The following is a 25982-nucleotide window of genomic DNA, read 5'->3' as shown; positions in this document are numbered from 1 at the left end:
AATAGTAAGAAAGGTTTACATGGAATAAAAGCTTGGGAAGCAAGAATTAGGTTATGACACAATTTAGTCAGAAAAAAAAATCTAAGATACAATTCGTATAATTTCATTTATTAAAGAAGAAAACTTTCTTTCCAGTATATTCTGTCCAACTGTGAAATTCATTTTAAATGTTTGGAAAGAGCAAATCTAACTTTTAAACAAAACTGCTGGCCAGTTAAAATACTCTGGTTTCCAAGTTTAAAAAATCAGGCAAGATTATACAGTGAGAGCAGAGAAAATAGATGAAGTGAATCACCCATGACAATCTGTCACATTAGCTCTTGTGCATTTCAACATCTGCAACTTAAAAGCCACAGAAGTCAAAAGATAAAAACAAAAACCGATTCCCAAGGACCACCTACTGTTTGATGATGTTGCTAGAAGGTTTCGCCTTCTGTCTATTTCATGTAAAAAATAAATTAGGTATAAATAAGGAGGTGAGGAGAGCTGTCACGTATTCAGGTGTGTTCACAGGTGTGTAGTGTACTCCAAGCCGCAGGAAAAGTGGGGGGATGCCTCTCCTTCCAACACTCACTACACAAAACTCTCCTCCATGTTGCTACAGAGTAAGAAGGAGTCCACAAGCCGGGGCTGGACCAGCTGCTGGAAGTCAGAGTCCTGCAGGCCTTCAGGGCAGACCCCGGCCAACCGACGCAGGGCAGCCTGGGGAGGAGACAGATGACACAGGTCAGACAGGGCATGTGTTTCCTTCAGCTGTCCTGAGAGATGTGTTTCAGGAAGTGGCACATTTAAAAGGCAATCAGACCTGATCATCTTGGCCACCTTGCACCTTAGTGAACATTTTGTAACTTGGTCACCATAATATCCTATCACATGATCACCTGGTTTCATTTATACCTTGGACACTAAGATGTCACCTTAAAATCTCAATGATCACTGGACACAGTGGCACAAAGCTGTAATCTCAGCTGTTTGGGAGCCTGAGGCAGGAGGATCGAAAGTTCAGTTCAGAGCCAGCCTCAGCAAAAGTGAGCCACTGAGCAACTCAGTGAGACCTTGTCTCTAAATAAATTACAAAATAGTGTTGGTGATGTGGCTCAGGGGATGAGTGCCCCTGAATTCAATCCTCCCTACATGCCCCCCCTCTTAAAAAAAAAAAAAAAAAAACCCTCAGCGATCTTAAAAGTCTTGTTATCTTGGTTTTTCTTTTCTTTTCTTTTGGTCCTGAGGGTGTGAAACCACTGAGCCATATCCCCAGCTCTCTTTTATTTTTTATTTTGAGAAAGGATCTTGCTAAGTTGCTTAGGGCCTCATTAAGTTGCTGCCCTTAAACTTGTGATCCTCCTGCCTCAGCCTCCCAAGCCGCTGAGATTACAGGCATGCTCCGCTGCTTGGCTCATCTTGGGTTTTCAAGCATTTTAGGAAAAACTTGTTATTTTAAAGAACTGTCATTTTAAAGACCTGGGCTACTTAGTGGCATAGGTAAGTTCAAAATGTGTTCTTTCTAGAGACTAGAACTGTTAGCAGCATCAATGGAATTATATTATTCTTCCAGACCCCTAGAGCAATCTTACAGTAACAAGGATTATTTATTTACCCATAAATGCAGCAAGATCTTATATAAAACACTATGGGGGAGGGGGGCTGTGGCTGTGGCTCAGTGGTTAAACATCCCTGAGTTCAATCCCCAGGACCTAGCATGGGTGAGGCATTGGGTTTGATCCTTAGCATCACATAAAAAAATAAAATAAGGTTATAAAAATATACTTTTTTAAAAAGTTTTTTTTTTTTTAAAAAAACACTGTGGAATGGAAAGAAAGAGGGAAGAGAGGGAAAACATAGAGTCAAAGTCAATAGAGATTCTGCCACTGAGAAATAAATTCAAGTCTAGAAAGAGGGGTGAAAGTCCCCCGCCCTCACTGACCACTGGATATGAGATCCCACTATGATGTACATGTGCCCTTGCTCATGCTCTTCTGTGACACCAAGGCCCTCCCACTCTTTCAAAGCCAGCAGATACATCCATTCTTGTCACCTGCCCTGGGGAGCCTTCTCTGATCACCTTGAAGCAGAGACATTCTGCCTTCCTCCCTACACTCCGAGCCCCTGTGCCGACCTCAACCCTCTCATACTTAATCAGAACTGGTTTTTAGGTGTTTATCTCCCACATTAGACTCTGAGTTCCTCAAGGATAGGGATCTTGTTTTCTATTTCTCTGATACAGCAGGCAGCCCAGGGTTGACACCTGTTTGATAACAAGAATTCAAGAAATGAGGTGCTTTAAAACCAACCTGAAACATTGCTGAGAAATCAGGCCAAGAGAATGAATAGGAAGGATGATTTGGGCTGGTCTGGGGGGGCCACAGATGTTGTCAAGTTCAAGCCAGATAATGTACAGGGTCTAAGTAACTAGTGACAGGAAGTAAACTCCCCAAACTACTGAGTCCTGCCTCTCCTGGCATCTGACCCATTCCAAGGGCTAAAGAGGCTAAACTCCATAGAACGTTCAGATTCCTCTTGACTCCAACTGAGAGAAATATCCCATTGTCCCTAAGATGTGGAAACAGACCCAGGCAGTGTTCTGCAGACGAGGCTATGAGGCCAAACATGCATTTTGCACCATCAGGGTTAAGAATAAAGTAGAGAAGAGGAAGACAGAAAGAAAAAAAGAAAATGGACACATCAGTAGAGCACATGAGATAGCACAGTAGAGAGAGAGAATAAAAAATAGAAACAGAACAAGAAGGAGATATTGGGATGGGGAACGGAGATGAACCTGGCGAAGGGAAAGGGAGGGGGCTGCAGGGTGATGGAGAGAGAAAGAAATAGTGACGTAGAGAAAGGGAGACCTTGGAGGTGATGGGAGAGAGGTAGGAGGTAAAGAGGCAGAGAGGAAAGGGAAGGAATGGAGAGGGGGAGAGAGGGATGGGGGATAAAAAGAGGGGAAGGACTGAAGAAAGAGAATGCTAGGAAAGGAGGCAACCCTAGAGAGGGGAGGAAAGGAAAAACCAAACCAAGACTAAGACAGAAAACAGGCACCCACATCTCCCCAGGGTCCCCAGAAAGTATACAGGATGTGAACCCCATGCAATGCAGCATCCAGCACCCTCAGAAGACCCTACAGCCTTCCAAGCCTTTCTCTCGGCCTCTGCCTTCCCAAGAGGGTTAACAGCCAGTCATCACAGAAAACACCTAAGTATTAACACAAGCCCAGCAGCCCGCTGACAGCCGCTTCATTAAGGAAAAATCAATTCTATTTGCGAGAGGCGATCTGCCCTGTCACTTTCCCAGACACAGGAAACAATAACTGAAATTTACTCCCTCCACTTGAAGAGAGCCTTCGAAAGTGGAATTAAGGCCAGGGTAACAGCAGGAAAAGTAGCTCCCAACTCCATCTTCCAGGATGGGATCCAAGTGGACCCATTTCCAGCCAGGGACCATACTCCTAGGTTGGAACCCTTGGAGAGTCGAGCCATGGAAGCCCTCAAACATGGGTGGCTGGGGAAGGAAAGAGGAAAAGTCTCCCAGTCTGTAAGTCAGATAAGAAGCAGTCACCAAACTGGTGGTCCTGTGGAAATACAAAGAGCTAGGAAAAGAAGACCATTATCCTAAGAAGGTTCCAGGCTAGAAGTGGTAGGAATACAAACCCTCCCCTATGAGTCCACAGTAAGACCAGGACCATGAGAGAGCAGGAAAGAAAGCTGGTTGGAGACAAGATGGTCTGATAAAAAAAAAAAAAAAGCCAAGGTCTCCAGAGTCAAACAGGTCTTTGTTTGAATTCCAGGAGCCTGGAACACAATCTGCGTGAGGCAGGAAAGACAAAATCCAAGAGGGGAGGCCCAGGTATATACTGTGTGCTTCCTGCCCCTCCCACCACAGAGGGCCCCTAGGAAAGTTCACAGAGGAGAGGGATGTAGATCTGAGCCTTGAAGGATGAACAGAATTTCAACAAACAGTTGTAGAGAGGTCATCATCGGCTTGGGGCACAGGGCACAGACCAGGGCACAGTTCAGGGTACTGCAGCTTGGTACAGGGCCTGGAGACAGTGGGAAGCCTTCAGGCCCTGGGGCTGAGTAGGTGGATAGTAGCCCTTAGATAATAGGGAGCCACAGAATCCATGGGGGTTTCATGGGAGTGTCATGATTGTCAACTGTCATTAGGAAAATTAACTCAGCAGGGATGGCTTAGGGAGCAGCAGCTCTACCATCTCAATCATCCACAAGAATAAACGTAATCCCTTTTCTTCTTGAAAGTCCCTTGATTGATTAAAGATAGTGGCCAAACCCTTTTGTGTGCCCTCCTTCAAACCAATAGTAAAAATGGCCTTGGAAATGGTAACAAGCCCCACTATCTGAAAGGAGCCTAAAGGCTTCCAAGTACTTTCAATGCTCCTAATATTTCCTTGGGCCTCTTCAGTGGAGCAGTCAAGATAGTGGTAGTCAAAGCTAATAGTGTTTGCCAGCTGTTGATTTTTACTTGCTAGATCAAGCAAACTTAAGAGGGCCTATGAACTTGGATGAGAGTTACATCTTCATTTTCACAAACCTCTAACTTAAACTTAGAGCAACAAACCATAAAGTATTATGGATTGTGAAGATACCTTCCAATATCACTTATAGTCATTGCTAGTCAACATCACAATACTCATTATATCCATTGCTAGAGAATATTCAATGTGTTAATTAAAAAATGTGTACTACTATGTCACATGCTTAAATATTTTAATAATTATCAATATAATTGAGTTTCTTTTTAATTCTGTATATTTTATCGTATACACTTAAAACACTGTTCTGAGAATAATATTCACCAGATTGTCAAAGGCACAGAAAGCATTAATATTACCCTATATGTCCCAGAATAAAAGCCCCAGGAGAACAGAGACTTTTTTTTTATTCCAAGGATATATCCCCAAGGCCTAAAAGAGTAAATGGCACACAAAATTATTCAGTAAATGTTTATTGAGTAAAATACATAGCACTTTGACTTACTCAGTGTCACACAGCTAATTAATGGGGAGACCAGGACAGGTCTGTCTAACTGCAAAGCCCCCTGTTTCTACAGTTACACAAGGCCCATCTGCAGCTTCCAGAAATGAGCTGGGCTCAGTAAAAAAAATGACAGGGTGAGGAGAAGGCTTTACTATGACTATGACTCAGCTTGAAAGAGCCTTCAGATCATTCTTTCTCCTATGTGTTCACTAAGGACCAAACATCTGGCACCTTCCTCTGGAGATCAGTGCCCCTGTTTATACAATGGCTTCCCTGTGCAGGATGCTTCCAATTGGAAGCTACTGTACCCTGGGATTCATTATAGCCCCACTGAGGGAAGTGTATACACAAAGCATGCACACACATCCCCTCTGCCACTGCTGATAATATTAGGGTGGGCCCCTACCATCAGTAAGTTGGGTGGGAATCTCCCAGAATATATTGCTCAGGTTCAAGGTGAAGATACTAGCAACTGGCTGAATGGTCCTCTGCTGAAATTCGGTCCTCCGCGTCCTATCCCACAAAGGAGGAGGGAGCCACAATGTTGGTAGAACCCAGCAGAGGGGAAAAGAAGACTTTTCTCATAGTGGCCACTTGGGAACAGGCAAGAGACATCCATATCCTGGCTCCCATGTACTGCGGACACCATGACATTACCACCACCGAGCCTCCTGCCAGCCCACCACTCTGGTTTTGATCTGCCATTAAGATTTCCCTCAAAGGTTACTAAAATAGTGGTGGCAGGACAGCCCATGTCTTTCACATATATGAGATCATATAATTTTCAGCACAATTTTTCATTAAGAAAAATAAGTGTTACAATGGTAATTCTTTTAAGAGAAGAGCTAAAGCTGGACTGAGAGAGGTTTGAAGCCTTAGCTGAACCAAGTGTGGAAGAGCCAGCTCTCCCCACCTCCAGTCTGCAGGCCTGAAGGCCAGAGGAAAGCTGGGGAAGGCTGAGAACTCACCAGGCAGGCCACCAGCACGGCATCACTGCTGTTCCTCTCTGATGGGGATCTGCAAAGCTCGATGAGACGCGACATACCTGCATGAGAGGAGATCCTTATGTCCTGCACAGGGAGGTCCAGCCAGGCTGATCCAGAGGTGCTGGCCCTGCCTCACACACAGGGCCCCCTCTACCCCCTAATCTGCCAAGGAGGGGACTGAACCCACCTGGAGGAGAGCGTGGTGCAGACTTTCTACTTCAGCTATGAACAGACCCTGATCAGGGGCAGCAAGAGCTGGAGCATCAAAGTCAAACTCCCAAGTGCCAGGACACTGGCCAAGACTGAGCTTAGTTAAAATGCAGTGGAGGCCTTACCCATCACTCTGAGAAAGGACTTCCAGCTCATATACTTCTGGTTTTACCAGAACTGTTTAACATTTATGTCGGTGCCAGAGAAACTTCCCAACTATACTTCCCCCCACCCCAATGCCTGTTTTAGTCAGAAAATGTATTGCAGTTAAAATTACGAAAAACTAAAGACTCTACTAATGTTTTTTCAGAGCTTTCCTGAGGAAAGGTTAGCGCCACCTGAAGACTCACCTCCCTGTTCAAACATTCTTTGACCCCCACCCCCCCAGATAAACATGGTCTACTTCTCATGCCTGAAAAATATGCTTGAAGCATTGCTCTTATGATACTCCAATGCAGATATTTTTCTCCATATTGGTAACCCCCCATGAGGCTGTAAGCCTGAGGTCAGGACACCATTGTTATATACCTAGCATTCAGAATATAACTTAGCATATAAACTTAACTTAGCTCTGAACATATTTGTTGGGGAAGTAAGTAACTAGCAATGACTGGGTGATTTCATGAGTGAACTAATGAATGAGTTAATGGCAAATTATTGAATTAACGAATCTGTTAATGATGGAATGAATTAATGAGTTAATAAACAAATGAGTTGATAAGTAAATGAGTGAGTAAAAAATAACTGCATAAGTGAATAAATAAGTAAATGAATGAGTGGCAGAAAAATTGGGGTCCTAATTAACAAGGTGTCTTCAGGAGAATGACTGTTCTGACTAACTTTTGACTTTTTAATTCTTTCTTCTTCTTTCTTTAGCCCCAAATTATAAACTAGACTACAGGGCAAGTATCCCAGGCCTCTAGCATATCCCAGCAGCCAGAGAGAGGAGCTCACCCCAGCTAGTCCTTGCCTTGTATCCCACTGAAGCCACCATGAAATCAGGGCTGTTCCCATCCCCCAGTTCCCCTCTCCACTCTGGCCACAACCAGCGTCACTCACAGCTGAGCCGCACGGCTTCCCGGGCCACATCTGGGTCTCGGCTGAGACGGGCCAGGGTCACTGCAGCTTTCTGCTGTACTCTCTCGCAGGCTGCCACCTCAGCTGGGGTCCCAGATCTTGGCTTCTCTGACAGCATGCCCATGATGAGCTGGACTCCTGGGAGGAAGTAATAAACATTGGTACCCACCTCCAGCACAGGGCCTTTCCGTGGGACCATCTGGACTGATTTCTACAGGGCTCAAGAAAAGGACTTACAGGGTCTCAACCAGAGGGTGTACACCACACAGAACCACCTCTTTCCTTTTCCTGTCCTACAGGGGTTGCCTGGTTCTATGTACCGAGTCACTGTACTGGGAAGGGGCACTTGGAGGACATCCTTATTTATTTATTTATTTTTAATGCTATTACTGAGCTTTTATGACATGGCACTGCTAAGTGCACAGTAAATGGGTGATCTCCTAAAACATCCCAATAGCCTCATGAACTAGGTACTATTAATTCCACATTGAGGTCCAGAGAGAGGGGATACATCTTGCCCAGAGTCACACATTGGGTCCTTGGGGGAGTTGGTACTGGAACTCAGTCAAGTTTCCATCTAACACCTCTTGGCCTCTGAGGCTAGCATTTGAAACAGTTCCAGAGGTTACAAGTCCCCTGGTAGCTAACCCAAGTGTAGGCTGGATAATCACTAGATCAAATATTTTACAGCAGTTCAAACACTGGAAGAAGGTGGAATAGTGAGAACGTGAGATTTTTAGTCTGCCCCAAATCCTCCCACTTTCCCTGAACCAACCAGACCTGTCTTTTGATTGTTCTACCCACATCCACTTCTACCTGGAGTCTCTGTCCACCCTGTCTTTCTACAGAGGATACCCATTTCCCTTTTATTGTCTAATAGCTCACATCCTGTGAGTCTGTGGCCAAATCTACCTTCTTTGTGAGCCATTTCCTAACTGCCTCAGCCTGCACCCACATTCCATAAAAATCTAGATTTTTAAATTATTTCTAAAGAATTATCTCCTTTTTAAAATTTTAAAAATATTTTTATTTGTTCTTTTTGGATATACATGAAAGTAGAGTGTATTTGGGCATATTATACATACATGGAGTATAATTAATTCAAATTAGGATTCCATTCTTGTGGTTGTACATGATGTGGAGTTTCATGTAGTATATTCATTATGAACATAGGAAAGTTATGTCTGATTCATTCTACTGTCTTTTCTATTCCCACTAAACTCCCAATATTTCTGCATGGCAAGAAGCCTATTAGAAGTTCACTCTTTTAGATGAGAAGAATCGGTCCCTGGTGAGTCCACTTCACCCATTTTTTTTTAATTGTCTGGACCCTGTAAGTATCCTGTGGCTTAGATCATGGGCTCTCAGAGCCCAGACTGCGCAAACAGGCTTGCCCTGCCCAGACTTAGGAGTCCTACTATCTTCCAGTAACCTCTAGTTGCATTGCCGCCATGATAGATCTCTCAAATCCTGCCCCACTTCTGTAAATAGTCCCCTCATCAAACTCTCCTAAGATAAACCCCAAAGAACAGGAAGTTTGAGTAGTTCTGGTTCTATGCCAAATACTCTCCAGCATGCTTCCTGGGAACCTCACATCATCCCTATCAGACAGATGTTATTATTATTCCATTTTGTAGGTGGAAAGGCAAAGAAGCCAAACCATTATCAAATAACCGAGTTCAAATCCATATAACACAGTTCCAGTTCTCATACGTCAAGCACTATGTTAGCCCTGCTCTGGGGCATCCTTCTCTTGTGAATGTTACACCCCTACCATGTGTCAAGGCAGAACATCCTTCCGGATTGGGAGACCCTCTAGGACAAAGGCAGGAACTTATTTAACAGTTTTCATTGTCCACCACAATGCCAGGCTTAATAACCGGGGACCAAACAAGCCAAGCACTTTGAAAACCATAAAACCCTCTACAGATGCCAGATATTCCAACCTCAAGTACACAGGCCTGCAGGGCCCACTCTCATTGGCCACTTGAGCGGAAGACTAAGTGCTGGAGGCTGCGGGCACAAATGACACCACGCAGTCTCTCCTCTTGGCCTCAGCTGGCTCAGCACAGTTTCTCATTATTAGCTCAATCACAGAAAATTAACACAAAATGATGTCTTTCAATTAGTATTAGAGCGTGGGGGGTGGGGAAGTGTATGTTTGGTAAGACGGCAGGGCAGCCTGCTCAAAGGGGGAATCACAGGAGCAGCCGCAGCCATCCCAGGCTCCCAGCTCACTCTGCCTCATTAGCGTCTCTGGTCTCCAACCGTCTGCTAATTGCTCCCTTATTTCCCAGTCACAGGAAGCCCTTGCCACACCACTCCCTGCTCCCAGCTGCAAGGCATCCACCTTATCCTCTGGCAGAGACTGACTAGATCAGCTCCTGAGATAGGGACAATTTTAAGTTGGAATGCATGCCTTGGTAGGAGTACATTTTTACTTGGTGAATCATAATGAAATATCTGCTTTCTCCTCACCACTTTAGTTGAAATGACAACCACCATCATGACCCCAATTCCGAGACCATTTGCCCCCTTCCCTGCTTTTTTTCACTCATGGCACTATCACCATCTGGTATTCTCTGTCTTCTCCTTCATTAACTCTCTCCAGGGAGAATGTTAAGCCCATGATTACAGTCGGCGCATGAGGTGTCCCCTGAAAGCACAAGGACAAGACCACGCGGGAATGTTCAGAGGTGAAATGATTAGATTATGTGAGCTGTAACCTAAACAGTGGATTAATCCACTTGATAGATTAATAATTTGAAAGAACTACTGTACTGGGTGATAACTACAGGCAGGTAGGGTGTGACTAGAAGAAGTATGTCACTAGGGGTGTGCCTTTGGGGTTTATATTTTGTACCTGGTGACCCCCCCCGCCCCCCCCCTGCTTTCTGGCCACCGTGAACTGAGCAGCATCCCTTCACCATGCCCTTCAACCAAGATGTTCTGCCTCACCTCAGGCCCAGAGCAATGGAACTGGCCAACCATGGACTGAGCCTTTAAAATTGTGAGCTCGAATTAAACATTTTCCTCCTCTGAATGGGATTGTCAGGTATTTCGATCACATTGACAAAAAGTTAACACATCTATGAAGGTGATCAAGTACTTATATACTGGTCTAGTTTTACACAGAAGCACACCCACGCACACTCCTACAAACGTGGAGACGTGTATGTATTTATGTAGCTACATAAAGGAAGGCATTCGCATAACCTAAAGGTGTGTGGCCCTGTATACCCAGGTAATTGTGCACTGCTGACCAGACATACCATTCTCCTGAACAATGTCAGAAGCACACTGCTCCAGAACAGACATGTTTGCCAAGATGGTCACGATCTGAAAAAGAGAATGGAGAAACTAAGAAAACAGTCACACGAGATTCCAATGATGCTCTCCATGTACAGGGCAGCTAGGGCTACAGAGAGTCCCTGCAGCCCAGGACTCCTTACTGTCCACCCCACCCCATCCTTCCATGGTATTTTCTTCCCTCATCACGAGCTCTTGCCACTCAGGTATAGTCCCCCTGTGAAAATGCCCATTCACCAGCATATGGCTCTGGGATGGTCCCCAAGGACCCTGGGACCCCAAACAAAGAGAACAGCATCACCCTGAGTGAAGCGGGGACCCAGATGTCTCCCTGCAGAGCCTCTCTGGATCCAGGTCCTACAATACAGATAGACTGGACAGGTCACTAGTCCCTCTGTTTCCTCTGAACTGGCTTGTCCTCCTGACATTTCCCCCTACCCTGGATTAGGTTCCCCCATCTCTCTTTCCTTGGTTCTGACCCCCGCCTACCTTTAATATGAAATGAATGAAGGCTAAGGTCAAGGTAGAGAGCATTCATGCGAAGAGGCAGCGCTACACCCCAAACATCATGTATTACAAGGAATTGAATGAGAACTTTCATAGTCAGCTGCACTTTATAAGTTTCGCTTGTTGGTCATCATTGAAGGACAAGGTCTTCAGTAATGGGTCATGGATATTAGGCAGACAGCAAGGTTTGGTTACAATCTCATGAGCTGTAACCCACCCCACTCCTGGCAGAGTCAAGGGAGCTCAGTCAACTCACAGCACAAAAGTGGATTAAGAAATGGGCCAGCAAGGGGCTCCATACTGTATAAGGTACCAGAACACCACTGGAATTTATTGAAAATGTGCTACCTGTTGAAAGAGACCACCTGTAACAATGCTCCTGAAATAAGCAGCAAAATGAAAATTCACCCTCCTCCACAGGAGCAGATAGCACTCTCAAATGGTAATTTTAAAAATAACAGATTTTCAAACACTCCTTGCGGGTGTAGGCCTACTCTCCTGAATGCCCCTTCAAAGCCTCAGGCACAGTATAAGCAAATGCCATGCCTCCACTTCTGAGACAGCAATTGACAATCTCCAGAGGACAGTTCAGGCAGCTTAAATTCTGAAACTGTATAGCAATTAGATGTTTACCAAGAAAGTATTACCTAGACTTTAATTGGTCTACTATTGGCACATTGCTCTAGAAAATAAAGCATGCAAAAATCTCTCAAACAGATTTTTTTTAACAAGGAAAAGCTTGCCATATTCATAGAACATCTCCCCCTTCTCCTCTAGACATGTGTTGAAAGGGACATCACATGCTGAGGTTGCTTCAGCGTCCCTATGTATCAGCCCCTTCCAACTCAGGCCTGGGCAGGTCTGGGTGGAGAAGCATGACTGGGGTGGAGACACAGGAGAATGTCCCAAAACCTTCATCATGAAGCCAACTCAGCCACACCCAGTGTTTTATCAGGGAAGTGACAAGCTCATGTTTGCATTTTAGAAAGATAGTAGAAGAAAAGGAGGCTTCATTCTTGAAAGTTCTTTTTTGTTCTTTCAGAACTATGAGTGTTAATGGATTGAGTAGAAGGAGTTTGAGGAAAAAAAACGAGTTAAAGATGCAGTCAAAAAGCAGAAGGTTCCCCAAGATGCATAAAGTGCACAGACTTAAGAGGGAGGAGCTACAAGTCCTTGTATTTCATCTGGTTTCTCTGAGTATAGCTTCTCTTAGCACCAAAGAGGCTGCTGCACTCCAAGCACCTCCAGCCTGGGCTCTCAGAGATCCTTGCTTGACATGCAGATTCGTGACATAAGAAAGGAAGAAAAAAGGGAAGGAAGAAAGGAAGGAAGGAAGGAAGGAAGAGGGGAGGAGAGGAAAAAAAGGAAAAAAAAAAACCTTTGTCTGAAGCAGCAGGTTCATACATAGCAATTATCCTCTGTGTCAAAGGCACCAGGTAGGTCTTTGTGTCAGACTAATTTAGATCCCGTTAATGAAAATTACTTCCTCTTTACAGAGTCTGTACCCCATGTGGTTTTCTGAGGTGCAGATGAAGTATTCAATTAAGCACAATTTGAATAAATGCCAATTATGCCCTGCTTTGAGTCTCCCTTTTGAAACATCCTTGTATGCACTGTGATGTGGATGGGAAAGAGGTCACTGGTTTTCCTTGCAATCAAACCCACACCTGGGATTTTAGGGACAACTGGTTTACCTGGTGGGATACAAGCTAGCAATGCCGTGGGGGGACAGAATATAGGAGCCAGGCAGATAGCTTCCCCTGGCCCAGGCTTATTCAGTCCAATCTGATGGTGTTCAATTAAGTCCTATTTCTCCACACAAACCTATTTCTCCTGTTCCCTCTATAGTTATTTGGTGAACACAGCATCACCCTTGAGAGAGACCCTAGAGAGAGGCAGCATGGTTGAGTGACTAAGTGCCTGGATCAGCCCAGGTTCAAATCCTGGCTCCATCACTTATTTTCCATATGATCTTAGCCATGTTATTTAAATTTCTGTACTTCAGTTAATGAAAATGTATGAGCTTCTTATTGGTGCTATAACAAATGGCTATAATCCTAGTGGCTTTGAAACAACACAGTTTTATTCTTATAATTTTGGAGGTCAGCAGTCCTAAACGGGTTTCAAGGCGCTAATATCTAGGTATTGATATCTCTGCATTCCTTCCAGAGGCTCTAGAAGAGGATCCATTTCCTTACCTTCCAGTTTGCAGGACCTGCTCACATTCCTTGCCTCCTAGCACTGCATTACTCTGACTCTGCTCCCCTGATCATTTGTTCTCTCTGATCCTCCTGCCTGCCTCTTACAAGAATCCATGTGATTACATTGGGCCCATCTACATAACATTCCTATATCAAAATCCTTAATGAGTTACCCTTGTACAAAAAGCCTTTTGCCATGTGAGGTAACTTATTCATAAGTTTTTGAGGTTAGGACATGGGTATCTTTGAGCGTAGGGGGCAGAATTACTTGGCATACCACAGGAGATGAAAAAAAGTATGTTATACAATTGTAATGAGCATTCAATGGGCTTTTGTTTCATCATGCACCCAGAACATTTGTGAAATAAAATGATAATAATCTGCCTCTGGATAGCCAAGCCTGGAAGGACCTAGCATTGAGATACAGGGTCAAGGAGAACAAACCAATATAACACCAGTGCATATGGGGCTGAGCACGGGTTTGCCAAGAGTGAACAGGAGATCACTACCAAAGGGAAGAAATGCCTTAGAGCTGGAGGAACCCTTCAGACCAGAGGAAAACCAATATCATCCTCACTGCCATCTGTTGGTCCCAAGCTGTTAATAAACTAGGCAAAGCACTCTTCTGAAGAGGCTCGGTAAGCCTCACAGCACTAGAGAGCACATATATCCCAGACCATATCCTCGGTGCTTGCTTTGCCCTTGACTTGAAGGGAGGGGTTTCTGGAGCAGATCAGGATTGGATATTATGATCCTGGGTCCTCCTAACCCCAAACCGCTTTGGATCTGTCAATAAACAGCATGTATCTTCATGTGCCAATAAAAATATCCACCTCTTTAAGTGACTTACAGTCTTTATCACCCCTCACACACTTTGTATATGCCCATGCACAGGTGGAAGCAACACAGGCCACATGCTAATTCACACATGTAACATTCCCCACCAAATTACATTTTCTGACCTACCTTCCTGTTCCAAAGCTGACATTCCCTGTCTCAGACCCACATCAATCAGTTCTACTACATATCCATGGGCCTTTTATTATTGAGCATCTACTTTGATTGCAAGCATCTCAGCAGCATTATTCCATCTAATCATAATAATGACATGAGGAAGGAGAAAATGGTATGGTCCCCATTACACAGATGAGGATTGTGGCTCAGGGAAGTTAATTGCTTTATTTTGAGGCTACATGGGAAATAGCAGAGCTAGGATTTGAAATCAGGCCTGCCTGAACCCAAAACTTGTGCTGGGTTCATATGTCATATAGGTACATGACAGAGCTTTATAAACTATAGAGGACTTTTGAGATGTCAGTCAAAATTACAGCTCCTAGTAACTGGCATTTCTGATAAATGGACTCCTAATGAATGATATTCAATAAGGTCCCTGAAATGTTAAAACATCTGTTCTGTTCATTTAAAATTTCTATGGGAAGTGGAATATCCACTACCTCTCTGAAAGCAATGTCCAAAGATCACAAAAAGTCATGCTCAGTAAAAGTCTCTTGTTGTCGATTAGATGAAGTAGCCAGTCCTTTGGAATCTCAATTGTCACTCTTCAATGGGCAGAGCCTGGAGGCAGCCCCTTTCTCACCCCTGTCAAGTCTGAAGATGGATTACCTGGGCAAACAGGCCCTGGGAAATACCACCTGGGATTAAAAAAAATCACTTGTTAGGATGCTCTTCTTGATACCTGATCATATCCAGTTGCAGCCCACACAGCCCTCCTCTAGATTAGCAGAAGGGGGTGTAATAATCCTGACCCAAGGCCCCTCACCACTGTCCACATCCTGAGCGTAGGTACAGGATAGGCATGGGCAGCAAAGCTTCTGTTGGGTAAATGAAGTGGACTCAGCTTGCTGGGATGATGGATGGGTTCTCAGTGTCCAAACAGAGATGGACAAAGCCTAGATCCAAGAGCAACAGGCTCAGCACAGCATTGGCATCATCCGCAGATTCATTACTGGAAGCCTCGAGGGACATTTAATCTCCTAAGTATTTCAGGGGGTGGTGAACACTTCAGAGCCTAATTCATCTTCTTTGTCTTCATTACAGAGAGTCCTCTGATCACCTTAATCCTCCCTCTGCCACAGGAAAGAGCCATTTGTTTCTTTAATGGGTGTGCTCTCACTAGCTAAGTGGTTGCTCAGAGCCAGGGCAGAAGGTGAAGCCACCCTGAGGACAGTGGGTGACGTTCCTGGCTCAGAGAGGAGGACAGAGAAAACTCCCAATTCTAGATGCAGAGAGAACTGATATTTGCCTACAGCTTTCCCACATCCTACTCTGGGCCCTCTCCTTCCCAAGAATCACTGAGACTTCAAAAGGTGGCCGGCCACTCCTGGTGAACTGAAGAGAGTCTCAGAACCAAGCTGGAAGAGGCATGCCCATTTCACAGATAAGGCCACTCCTTTCTGGAGGTTCCCACTCCTTGCTGTGTGCCAATAGTATTAATAATGCTGACAGTGGCTTCCATTCATTTAAAAGCTTCTATGTGCCAGGATCTGTACCAAGAATTGTATTCATTAGTTTAATTCTTGTTTCAACTTTGCAAAGCACGTATTATCTATTCCCATTTTACAAGTGAAGAAAAGCAGACTTAACTGCACAAAGTGATTAGGAATAGCAGACAAGCTTTAAGCCCAGGTTATCTGACTCCAAAATCCCTATTCTTATTGCCTCATTACTGGATCTTGTATGAAATGAACAGTTAGCCACAGGAGAGGCATTTGAAGGTGAATGGATATTTTGTCAGGTTAGATTGGTGCAATTGTGGGTATGTAGCTTAAGAAAAGAATATAAGGTCGGGCACGGTGGCACACACCTGTAATCCCAGCAGCTTGGGAGGCTGAGGTAGGAGAATTACAAGTTCAAAGCCAGTCTCAGCAAAAGTAAGGCACTAAACAGCTCAGTGAGACCCTGTCTCCAAATACAATACAAAACATGGCTGGGGATGTGACTCAGTGGTTGAGTGTCCCTGAGTTCAAGCCTGGTAACCTCCCCCCACCAAAAAAAAAAAAAAGAATATAAGGACGATTACGTGGGGTGGACCCTCCAGCCTCTTCCCCATACCAAGGGCTGTGACTACAGTAGACACTGGCTAGCACCCCCATCAGGAGACAGGATGGCTGTTTCTCAGCTGTTCGCCCTAGCACACCTTGTCTCTATGGGGGATTGTCCAACTCTAAGAAATAATAAATAGGACTGGAAAGGAAGTCTGGAACCATATTATGAATGGCTTGGAAGGCCCAGTTGAGGATTTTGGATAATTCACTATTGGCACTTCTTCTTGGAGCCCCAGGGTTGAAAAACAATGATATTCACTGTTTTTTAAGAACTTATTAGGAGCTATAGCAGGTCATTAGGTCCTAACATGTATTATCTCTCATGTACAAATTTTCTTTGGGAGTTTCTGTGGAAGCTTCCCTTCCACAGGTAATTCTGAGAGTAGGAAACAATGGGTCAAGTGCCATCTGGGTTCTTCTCTTCATCCAGCAAGCATATTGGGAACTTCACCAAGGGTGAGTAGAGGACCTAAGAAATCCTGGAGAAGTACAGAATAGGGCCCATGGCCTCAGGGTGAAATTTTCACATGGAATAATTCAAGTAGGATGAATATTATTAGACAAGTCAGCACTGCATTGTGAGGTATGAACTCTAAGAAAAGAAGGTCATTCCAGGGAGCTAAAAGTACCAGGGAAAACTTCCATGGAGACGTCTGGGTGGGAGCTAGAACCCAAAGCTAAATCTGCTTCAGCTAAGAGAAGGCTGGAAGAACCAGATGGGGATGAGGAACAACAATGACAGGGATCTGCTGGGCTGGGAGTTAGGGGATCATTTAACTTAGAGTTCAGGTACCTGAAAAAATTCACAGAGACCTGAAATCCATCCTGATCCACTCATTCCACCCCTTGGTGGGGAAAGAGCAGGCCAAGCATGAACCAAGGTAGAATGCAATAAAATTCCAGAACATCAAAGCTCAAACAGGCTTTGGAAGTTCCTCATTCAATTGTCCTCAAACACTTTTAGTAGTAAAACTCTTATTTCCCCAAAGATCTACCTGGAGTTCAAATATATAAAACTACCTGTCACAGATGTAGAGGTTGAGGCTCAGAATCAAAGTTTGCCCCAAGCCTCTGTGTTTGTGTTCCTATTTTTTTGGTGTGTGTGTGTGTGTGTGTGTGTGTGTGTGTGTAAGCAAAGAAACAATTCACTGCAGGGTACAATGTCAGATGGGCATTAATATAACTGGGACACAGACTTTAAGAGGAAGTCAAGGCGACCTGCCCATGGATCTCTCTGCCTCTCCAGGGTATACAGTCTGAATGGCACAGAGGAAGGCCTTGGAGTCATTGGATGGACAAAGTGGGAAGTTCATACAGAGGCTTCAAAGTCAATGAAAAAAGGTTGAGAACCTGTTCATCTTCCCTCCCACAGAATGCAAAGCTCGAAGTTCCAGAAGAAGGCATTAACAGGACTGAGCACGTACTGTTAGGCCATGCCATCCTCCCAACTCCGGAAACTGAGCACTGGTCTTCTACCCTCCATCCATGTGGTGATAGCCCCTGGGCCTGGTCCCACCCAAGCCTCTCACCTGGTCCCGGGTGTAGGGCGTGTCCACTCTTTGCTTGTCACGGCAGGCTTCCAGGAGGACCCGGATGGCATTCAGCTGCAGAAGCATCTCACAGGCCATCGTATCAAAGAAGGTAATGTTGGCAAGGGCCGCAGAGGCCAGCAGGAAGACTTCCCCAGACGAGGCCTCTTGGCACAGTTCTGGATGGCAAAGAGGAAGGAAAAGTTTCCATGCCGAGCGCTTTCATCTCAGTTACCTTACGTGGTTCTCACAATACCTCTGGGAGATAATTTGTGTGGGTGTTGTAATACCCATTTTTACAGATGAGGAAAGGAGCTACCAGAGGAAATGTCTCTGTCTGCATAGATGGCAGGGCTGGGACTGGAACAGGGGTGTGTGACTCCAATTTGTTCATTCACCAAGTATTACTGAGGGAAGACTGTGTCAGACACCACTGGTGTGTTGGGATAGCCTGATGCCAGGTCACATCCTTGGCTCAGCTTATTCTATCAGTGGGCCAGAAGAAAAGAATTTTAAAAAATTAATATAACTAATTGCAAATTCTGAAAAATATGAGGGAGAAAATGAATGAGTTCTAAGACAGAAAATATGTAGGATCCTCTGGAATATATAAGAAAAGTGTCCCCTGGAATACATAAGAAAAGTGTCACAGCTGAGACCTTAAAGGAGGAAAGGGGCCAGTCATGAAAATATTTGGAGGAAAAGAAAGTTCTAGAACAAAGGAAGACAGGTACAAAGGTCGTGAAGCAGGAAAGAACTTCCAGCCCATTAGTATCTTCAGTAATGTAAATAAAACTGCTGCTAAATTTGCCTTAAGGAAGAGACCAAAGTTAAAACACAGAGACTCTACCTCTCTGGCTGCCATTAGCAGAGTTATATTATTTCCTTTTGGTCCCCAGAAAAGGGTCCTCTGGTTGCAGGTAAGTCCTACACTGAGCTCCCGAATGTCAGGTTCTTTCTATCTGATCCTAGTGACCATAGCCATGCCCTATCCAAATGCCCCCACTTACCATTGTAATTGCATTAAGGGTCTCTAAGGGGAACTGTGCCTATCCCTCATCATCTGGCACATCCCCCATGGGCTCCACAGAACCTGCAATAGGCTCCTATGGCAGGAGGCAGCAAAGGGCTCTGTCCATGGTGCTGCCCATCCCAATGGCCCTGACTCCTGACCCACAACTCCAACTTGATTACTAATCAAGGTGCTTTAGCCCAGGACCTCTACAACTAATAATACTTCCACAAAAACCACAGGGGGAAAGACCACACTTCAAGAAAATAGCCCCAGGAGAGAAAGAAAGTTCAGCAGTCAGAGTCGAGCTATCTTATATCATGGCCCCTAGTTCTTGCTTCCAGACAAGAGTCTACACTGCCAGGTTCTGACATCATAAATAACATCACCTCTTGTCACCTTCCAGTGAAATCAGGACTACCCAAAAAGGGACAGATAACAGCATTAGTCAAACATCTGTGGTGCACTTAAGTTCTGAGCACCCTCAAGATAGACAATGGTTCGTCCTGTTTATGGATGCGGAAGATGAGTGTCAGAAGCTAGCAGTGCTATTACCATTTATATGTACAGTGTTGCGAAGTTGTAAAACTGCTATATGGCTTGTACATCATTAAATCATTGAATCCTTATAGCAATCTAATTTTTTATGGTATTGGGGATTGAATCCAGGGGCACTTTAACACTGACTACATCCTCAGCATTTTTTTTTTTGAGACAAGGTCTCACTCATTGCTGAAGGTCTTGCCAAGTTGCTGAGGCTGGCCTTGAACTTCCAATCCTCCTGCCACAGCCTCCAGAGTCACTGGAGTGCTATATAGGACTGTGCTATTGCTGGGAGCCATCAGCCAAGTAGGTATGACAATCTCCTTGCCAGCTTACTTCCATGCTGTCTAGTGGAAGGACTTCTGAAAGGTGACCTTGCTCAAGGACCAGGACGGTTTAGCATAATAGGTGATTAGGGCGTTCCCCCTTTAGAATAGGGCAGTTTAGCATAATAGGAGATTAGGGTGTTCCCCCTTTAGAATAGGGCGTATCCTGCTGCTGAGTTCCTCTTGAGTTCTTAGGGTCAGACAGTATATTTTGGGAGACAGAAGCCCATGCGGAGTGGATTTGGGAGAAGTGGATTTGGGCAGAGTAGTGGATTTGGGCAGAGTGTGGATTTGGGCAGAGAGTGGATTTTGGGAGAAGTGGATTTGGGCAGAGAACGTGGATTCCCCCAGAACGTGTTTGTAGACGGCCGGTGTGAGTTCGGGAATAAAGAATTGCTGTTTGAATCTACAAGCTGTGTGGAGACTCGTGATCTGTGCCCAGCCAGAGACTGCGGCATGCTATCACACCCAGCAATAATCCAGTTTTTATTATAAATTCTATAAATGAAATTCTATAAATTCTATAAATGGTTTGCCTGATAGTCTTCTGGATAGTAAGTGATGGTCGGAGGTGAGGATCAAATGCACATCTGTGATCCAACCCCTTCAGGGTCACCTCCAGGCCTTGGTGGAGCCTACAGAAATCAACTGGCCAACTTTGCTGCAAGATTTCTTCTAGGTCCAAACACTCCCCTTCATCCTCATGCAGTGGCCATTACTGCCAACACAGCAATTACTAACACAACTGTCTAAGTGCCTTTTAATTTTGCTGCACACTTATTTGAACTACAGTCTGAGTCACCTGGGATGTTACAAAGATTAAATGGAGGATTCCAGTGACTCATTTATAAATGTTTCCAGGGAATGGCAAGAAATTGGAGGGCTATTTTCCACCAAAGAACAGAGCTCTGGCTGTCTGCCCAAAACATATATTCCATCTGCTAAATCTCAGAGTGGGCTCTACCATGCATCTTCATCAAGATGAAATAAATAGGAAGACTCGTACAGGGAGAAATCTAGTCTGGACGAAGAAGCAGAAATGAGCACACGACAAAAATAAAAGGCTGTTTGGACTATAAATATGTTTTGGTTTATTTATTATTTGATGACATTTATAAAATGGGAGATTTTATATATAATTTAGAATCTAAGCACTATCTTTAAAAAAAATCTAGGCCTTTCCTACATGGCAACAATCAACGGGAGTCCACTTGATACAGAATCCAAACCTCTTTATTCTCTTCTTCTATCTAGTTCTGTACTGGAAATGCAATTCTTGTATTTCCTGTGGGGCTCTGATGGTTGTTTGAGTTTGAGGTTTCATACATGAATCCTAATGCTACTGTGGGCCCTTGAGAAAATTCCTCAAGCTCTCCAGGCCTATACTTCTTCTCTTATACAGTGTGCATTGAACTTGTGTTCTCTTGAATTTCCTTCTAGTTAAGACCTTCAAAACACTTCTGTGTTTTCTTGATTTGAAACTGATGTGGATGTTGCAAAATCAATCTCTCCAAGCCTAGCCTGTGGGTGCCATTGCCCATGTGACTACAATCAGCCATGAAGTCAACCTAACTTAAGTCCACTATGTGCAAAATATTGGCAGATGGCAAGATTCTATAGCTAGAAGTCCCTTGAGAGAAATGGATTGCAACTCCTCATTTTGTATATTAGGAAAACTATAACGTGAGCTTCACAATATGGCAGAATCCTGTCCCTGTCTGCATGGGGGTGCTGGCCAATAACCATTTATGGAATAGATGAGTGAGAAAAGCCAGAATCCAAACCTAAGTGTTCTGACTCCCAACCAGGTTCTATGCTGCCCCTAAACACGTGTTATTCTAGATATCCCCCAGACCTGGTCTGGTGACCTCAAGAGCTAACCCTATATTCTCTAATTTAATTTTCATTCAGTTTAATAAGATGTGGATATATAGATAGTGACAGAAAAAGGAAGAGAGGTAGAAACATGGGTCACTACCAGCACTTTTTTTTTTTAAAGAAAGGAAGTAGTTTGCAAAACAAGTTCCCAAAGGATTGTCATCCAGATGAACACTTTTAGTGTCTGCAATTTAGCAAAGAAAATCTAGAGAAAGAGAATATTCCAAATAGTAGCCTATTATTTTCTACCAGGAGTCTTCACATCCATTCAGAGATCCTAAAAGAGTCAATACTTTTAGTGCCCCATGATATAAGACCCATGGTGGGATTTCCTGCAACAGGTGGTGGGGAGTATGCTTTCTCTGAGATGTCACCTGCTCCAGTCATTACTGCTAAATTGGTTGGGTACAATGAGATTTTAGGAAAAAAGCCTATCAGAGTCTCTCTGGGAAACTTTCAGGCCCCACTGCTCCCTGGATTCCCTCTGAAAGGCCATTTAATCCATTCAAGTTGCTTCTTAGAGGACTGCATGCCATTTTAACAGGAGACTTCACAATGAAAGCCTTACTCTGCTCCATTAATGGTAGCGCTTCAGCAAATGTGGCCATCTATGCGAGAGACATTTGGGATTGGGTGAGCAACCCACAAGAGGCTTTCCTGAAGACAGCTGTGCCAATGCCCTCTCACCCAGGGGTCCCCCAACCCAAGGAGACTCACTGACAAGAGCTGTTACGATCTCCTCCATGCTCTCCAGGAAGCTACTGAGGTGCTGGGTGAAGGGCAGATGTGGAGAGGTGACTTGGGCCACAACAGCTGCAGCCTCAGCCCGCGTGGCCTCTGAGTGGCTGTCATCAGTCAGGATGTCGGCCAAGCACAGAACACCATCCACCTGCAGATGGAGAGAGGCAGCTTCCTTGTGCATCCTGGGAGCACCATTGCTTGTGTGTGTAGTGAGATAGACTCAGAACCCCCAGACGGCCATTGCTGGACCCAATGTGCAGCCAAGGTGATGCGACCCCCTGGTTGGCCCAATCTCTGATACCTGCAGGTCTTTCCTTGAGTCCAGCAGAGATCAATGCCCTCCCATGGGCTTTGAAGATACAGACATCTAGCCAGGTGTCCAGGGACTTGACATTGAGGGACTGCTGAGCTAATTGTGACAAACTATTGCCCCTTTTTGCTCCAAGTCTCACCTAAACCCTTTGTGAAGGCTGAATTCTGAGTTCTGGTGCCACTTCTCAGGATGACAGTATAATGTTATACACCACAATAAAACGTAGTAGAAAGAACACTCACCTAGGAATCTCTCATCCCAAAACTCCAATCCTGGTCTCTTCCATGCCGGATAACTTAGCATTAGTCACTCAACTTCTCTGAGACTATTCCCTCCCTCTCCCACAGGGAGTTGGGAAATTAAAAGAAAAAAGCAGGCAATACTTATCTAGAAGAGATGTTTGAGAAATTCTGGCTCCTTCCTCTTCTTAACATTTAGCAGCAGGCTGAAATCAATGTGTTCCTTCCCTACCTAGTCCTCCGCCATCTGCCCCATAGAAAGAGAACTGCTTCCATGGAAGCCTTATTCTTTCTGCTCAACCAGAGCAATTAGGTCTGGTGAGACATAATAGGCAGATAAAGACTTCCATTTCTCAGCCCTGTCTCCCTCACCCCCGTCAGACCTGCTCTTGGTATAATAATAGCTTTTGCTTACCAAGTGCTTATGGGGTGCCAGGTTCCACACTAAGTGGAGTGTGTATGTTATTGTACCGGTGATTCCTTGCAATAGCCTGCTGAGATCAGACAAGGAAACTGAGACATAGAAAAGGTTAACTGACTTGCCCCAGACAGTTAACTCTAAGTCAGTGGTACAGGAGTTGGACCCAAATGGTCTGGCTTCAAAACCCAGTATTACATAGAAATATATTGGAGGCAAAGTTCAGTTGATGACAATTGAGTATGTTACTGATGCTGTAAATTATTTTTAACAAAGAAAATTATATTATTTAAAAAATGGGTTTTGAACAGGACATTATACTGTCATCCTGAGAAGTGGCACCAGAACTCAGAACTCAGCCTTCACAAAGGGTTTAAGTGAGACTTGGAGCAAAAAGGAGCAATAGTTTGTCACAGTTAGCTCAGCAGTACTACTGCAGTCCCTCAAATGCCCCTGGACACCCGCCTGCCTGAGAATCCTGCCACCAAGCCCCAAAGATCCCTTCTCTGACCATGAGCGGGAGGTAGGGATGGGGCAGGGAAAGAGGAGGAGAAACCTGTCTGATGCTCCCCACATCTGCCTCTGCCCTGAGCCTCCTGTTCCTGTCTTCTTAATTCCTGCCACTCAGCTCCAGTGGGTCTCCAGAGGTCTGACTTTTGTTTGACTAATTACCACCACTGAGTTCTGTGCCTCCCTTAAATGGCTCTTGGGAGCTGTAAGGTCCATTAGCTGTGAAAGCCTTTGGCCATCTCAGACTCAGAGGAGACAAATGTGGAAACAGGAGCCCAGGGAACTGTCCGCAATAAAACTCACCTGGATGTGCTTAATAAAAGGGAACAAACAGCAGCCAGCCAGCCCCCAGGAGGACTGGATCCATGCCAGGTGCTTGACTAACAGGCCCTTGGAGAGGGGCCTTATTTGGGGCCTAGAAACAGGAAGCGGCTTCACAGCCAACATAAGAAACCTTTTAATCACCTGGCCCTCATCCCCTTTCCTCCTTCCAGTACAAATCAAGTCTGTTGCTAAGGAGCTATAGCATCTCTAATGGAGACATTTCTCAATCAATACAGTCTCCCTGATCTCATCTTGGTTGCACATGGGGTTGCTATCCTGGTCCCCTGATTCAGTTGGCAATACCAGTCAGACCCAAACTAGTATCCTGTCCTGGTCCCCAGCACATGCTTGGAGCTAGACAAATCTGAACACACCAGAAAGACCAAGGAATCAATGGTCCCCAAGGCCTGGTGCCACCCAAGACCCAGGCACCAAGCTTGCTTCCCAGCCCAGAATGTTGCTCTGCAACTCCCCTGAGCACATATTGTGTGCCAGATCTCATGCTGTGGCAATAGCAATCTGGGCGAGGAGGTGGGGGATAGCCCTGCAGTGCAGGGGGTGACTCACATCTACAGATAACATCATGAGGCTGTGTGATTTGGTGCACTATAGAGGCCTCCTGGAAACCACCCCTAACTTAACACAGCCCACACTCCGGCAGGGGAGGTGGCCCACATCTGGGCTCCCACGCCCACTACATCTGCTATCGTCATTGCATTTATCACACTGAAGGGCCCTGTTTCTCCAAGTGGGGTTGGTGGCCCAGCTACATAAAACAAACCACAGATTCCTTAAAAGCAGAATCCTGTTTCAGACCCAGATCCATTCTGCCAGAATCTGGAGGAGGCCTGGGAATCTGCTTGTTAACATGGCCACACTGAACTTTATGCTCCAGCAATTTGGAGAAACACTATTGTGATGTGGTTCTCGGCTCTTGTCTGTCTGGCTCCCCTGTCCCCTTGCCAGCCCTGCAAGCCTGGGGACCACAGCCTGTTCACTTTGGGCTGCTCCAGGCCTGGTATATGTTGGGTTTTCAGTAAATGGGAAAAAATGCAGGGAAGTAAAATCTGACCTAAGACTTAAAGACACACTGTAGACTTGAAGTCCGTCTCCCTGTAGACTAGTAAAAGTAGAGAAATGGAAACGGAGATGGAAGGCTATTGAGAGAAAAGGCAGTTAGCAGACAGGACATCAGTGGAGAAATAGCCAACAACAAAACATAAATTCCACAGATGCTCAACCCCAGGAAAATGACCTCAGCCTAATGTGGTCCTGATTTTTTTGTTGCCCTCTGGTTTCCTAGAGGGCCTGTGGGGTTCTGGTTTTATAATTATCAATTGCCTATTGTCTTGAATTCCTTCTAAATTTGTTAACTAAGTGCCAGGGCTCTTCTAGTAGTGTACTATTTATGAAATATATCAGCCCTTCAAAACAGTCTATACATACATACATATGTATGTATCCATATATAATTTACAAGGGATAACAAATAATAAAATGACCACTTTCATATGTATATGTCTATACCTAACATCCAGAAATTCTAATCTTAGCATTAAAATCAAGAGAGCCCCCCAAACACCTTTCTTAATCTCCTATCTCTGCTTTCCCCTGTTGAATAGGCCATTACCCTGAATTTTGTGTTTATCATTCCCTTATTTTGTTCAGAGTTATTGAATGTGTATTTTGTTTAGTTTTACAAGATTTTGTAACTGATGCAAGTGGTATCATACTGTATATACCAATTTGCTTTCTTCCCTAGATAGACTGTTTATGAAACTCCTTCCTATCATTGCACATGGC

The 25982-nt window shown here is 44.7% G+C and overlaps 1 protein-coding gene across 1 annotated transcript in view; it reads right to left on the bottom strand.

Moving 5' to 3' along the window:
• Positions 1 to 573: 573 nt before the first annotated feature.
• Positions 574 to 25982, bottom strand: part of Insc (INSC spindle orientation adaptor protein) — a 119449-nt gene continuing 94040 nt past the window's right edge. Inside the window, exons 8-13 of the mRNA XM_076844231.2 lie at positions 22352 to 22523; positions 17876 to 18054; positions 10537 to 10603; positions 7247 to 7402; positions 5960 to 6036; positions 574 to 702 (exon numbers count right to left, since the gene is read on the bottom strand). Of these exons, the coding sequence (XP_076700346.1) occupies positions 574 to 702; positions 5960 to 6036; positions 7247 to 7402; positions 10537 to 10603; positions 17876 to 18054; positions 22352 to 22523 (780 nt within the window). The remainder of the gene's footprint in view (positions 703 to 5959; positions 6037 to 7246; positions 7403 to 10536; positions 10604 to 17875; positions 18055 to 22351; positions 22524 to 25982) is intronic.

Source organism: Callospermophilus lateralis, chromosome 2 (genome assembly GCF_048772815.1).
Source record: "Callospermophilus lateralis isolate mCalLat2 chromosome 2, mCalLat2.hap1, whole genome shotgun sequence".
NCBI classification, from domain to species: domain Eukaryota; kingdom Metazoa; phylum Chordata; class Mammalia; order Rodentia; family Sciuridae; genus Callospermophilus; species Callospermophilus lateralis.
This window is presented reverse-complemented; position numbering and strand designations above follow the sequence as displayed.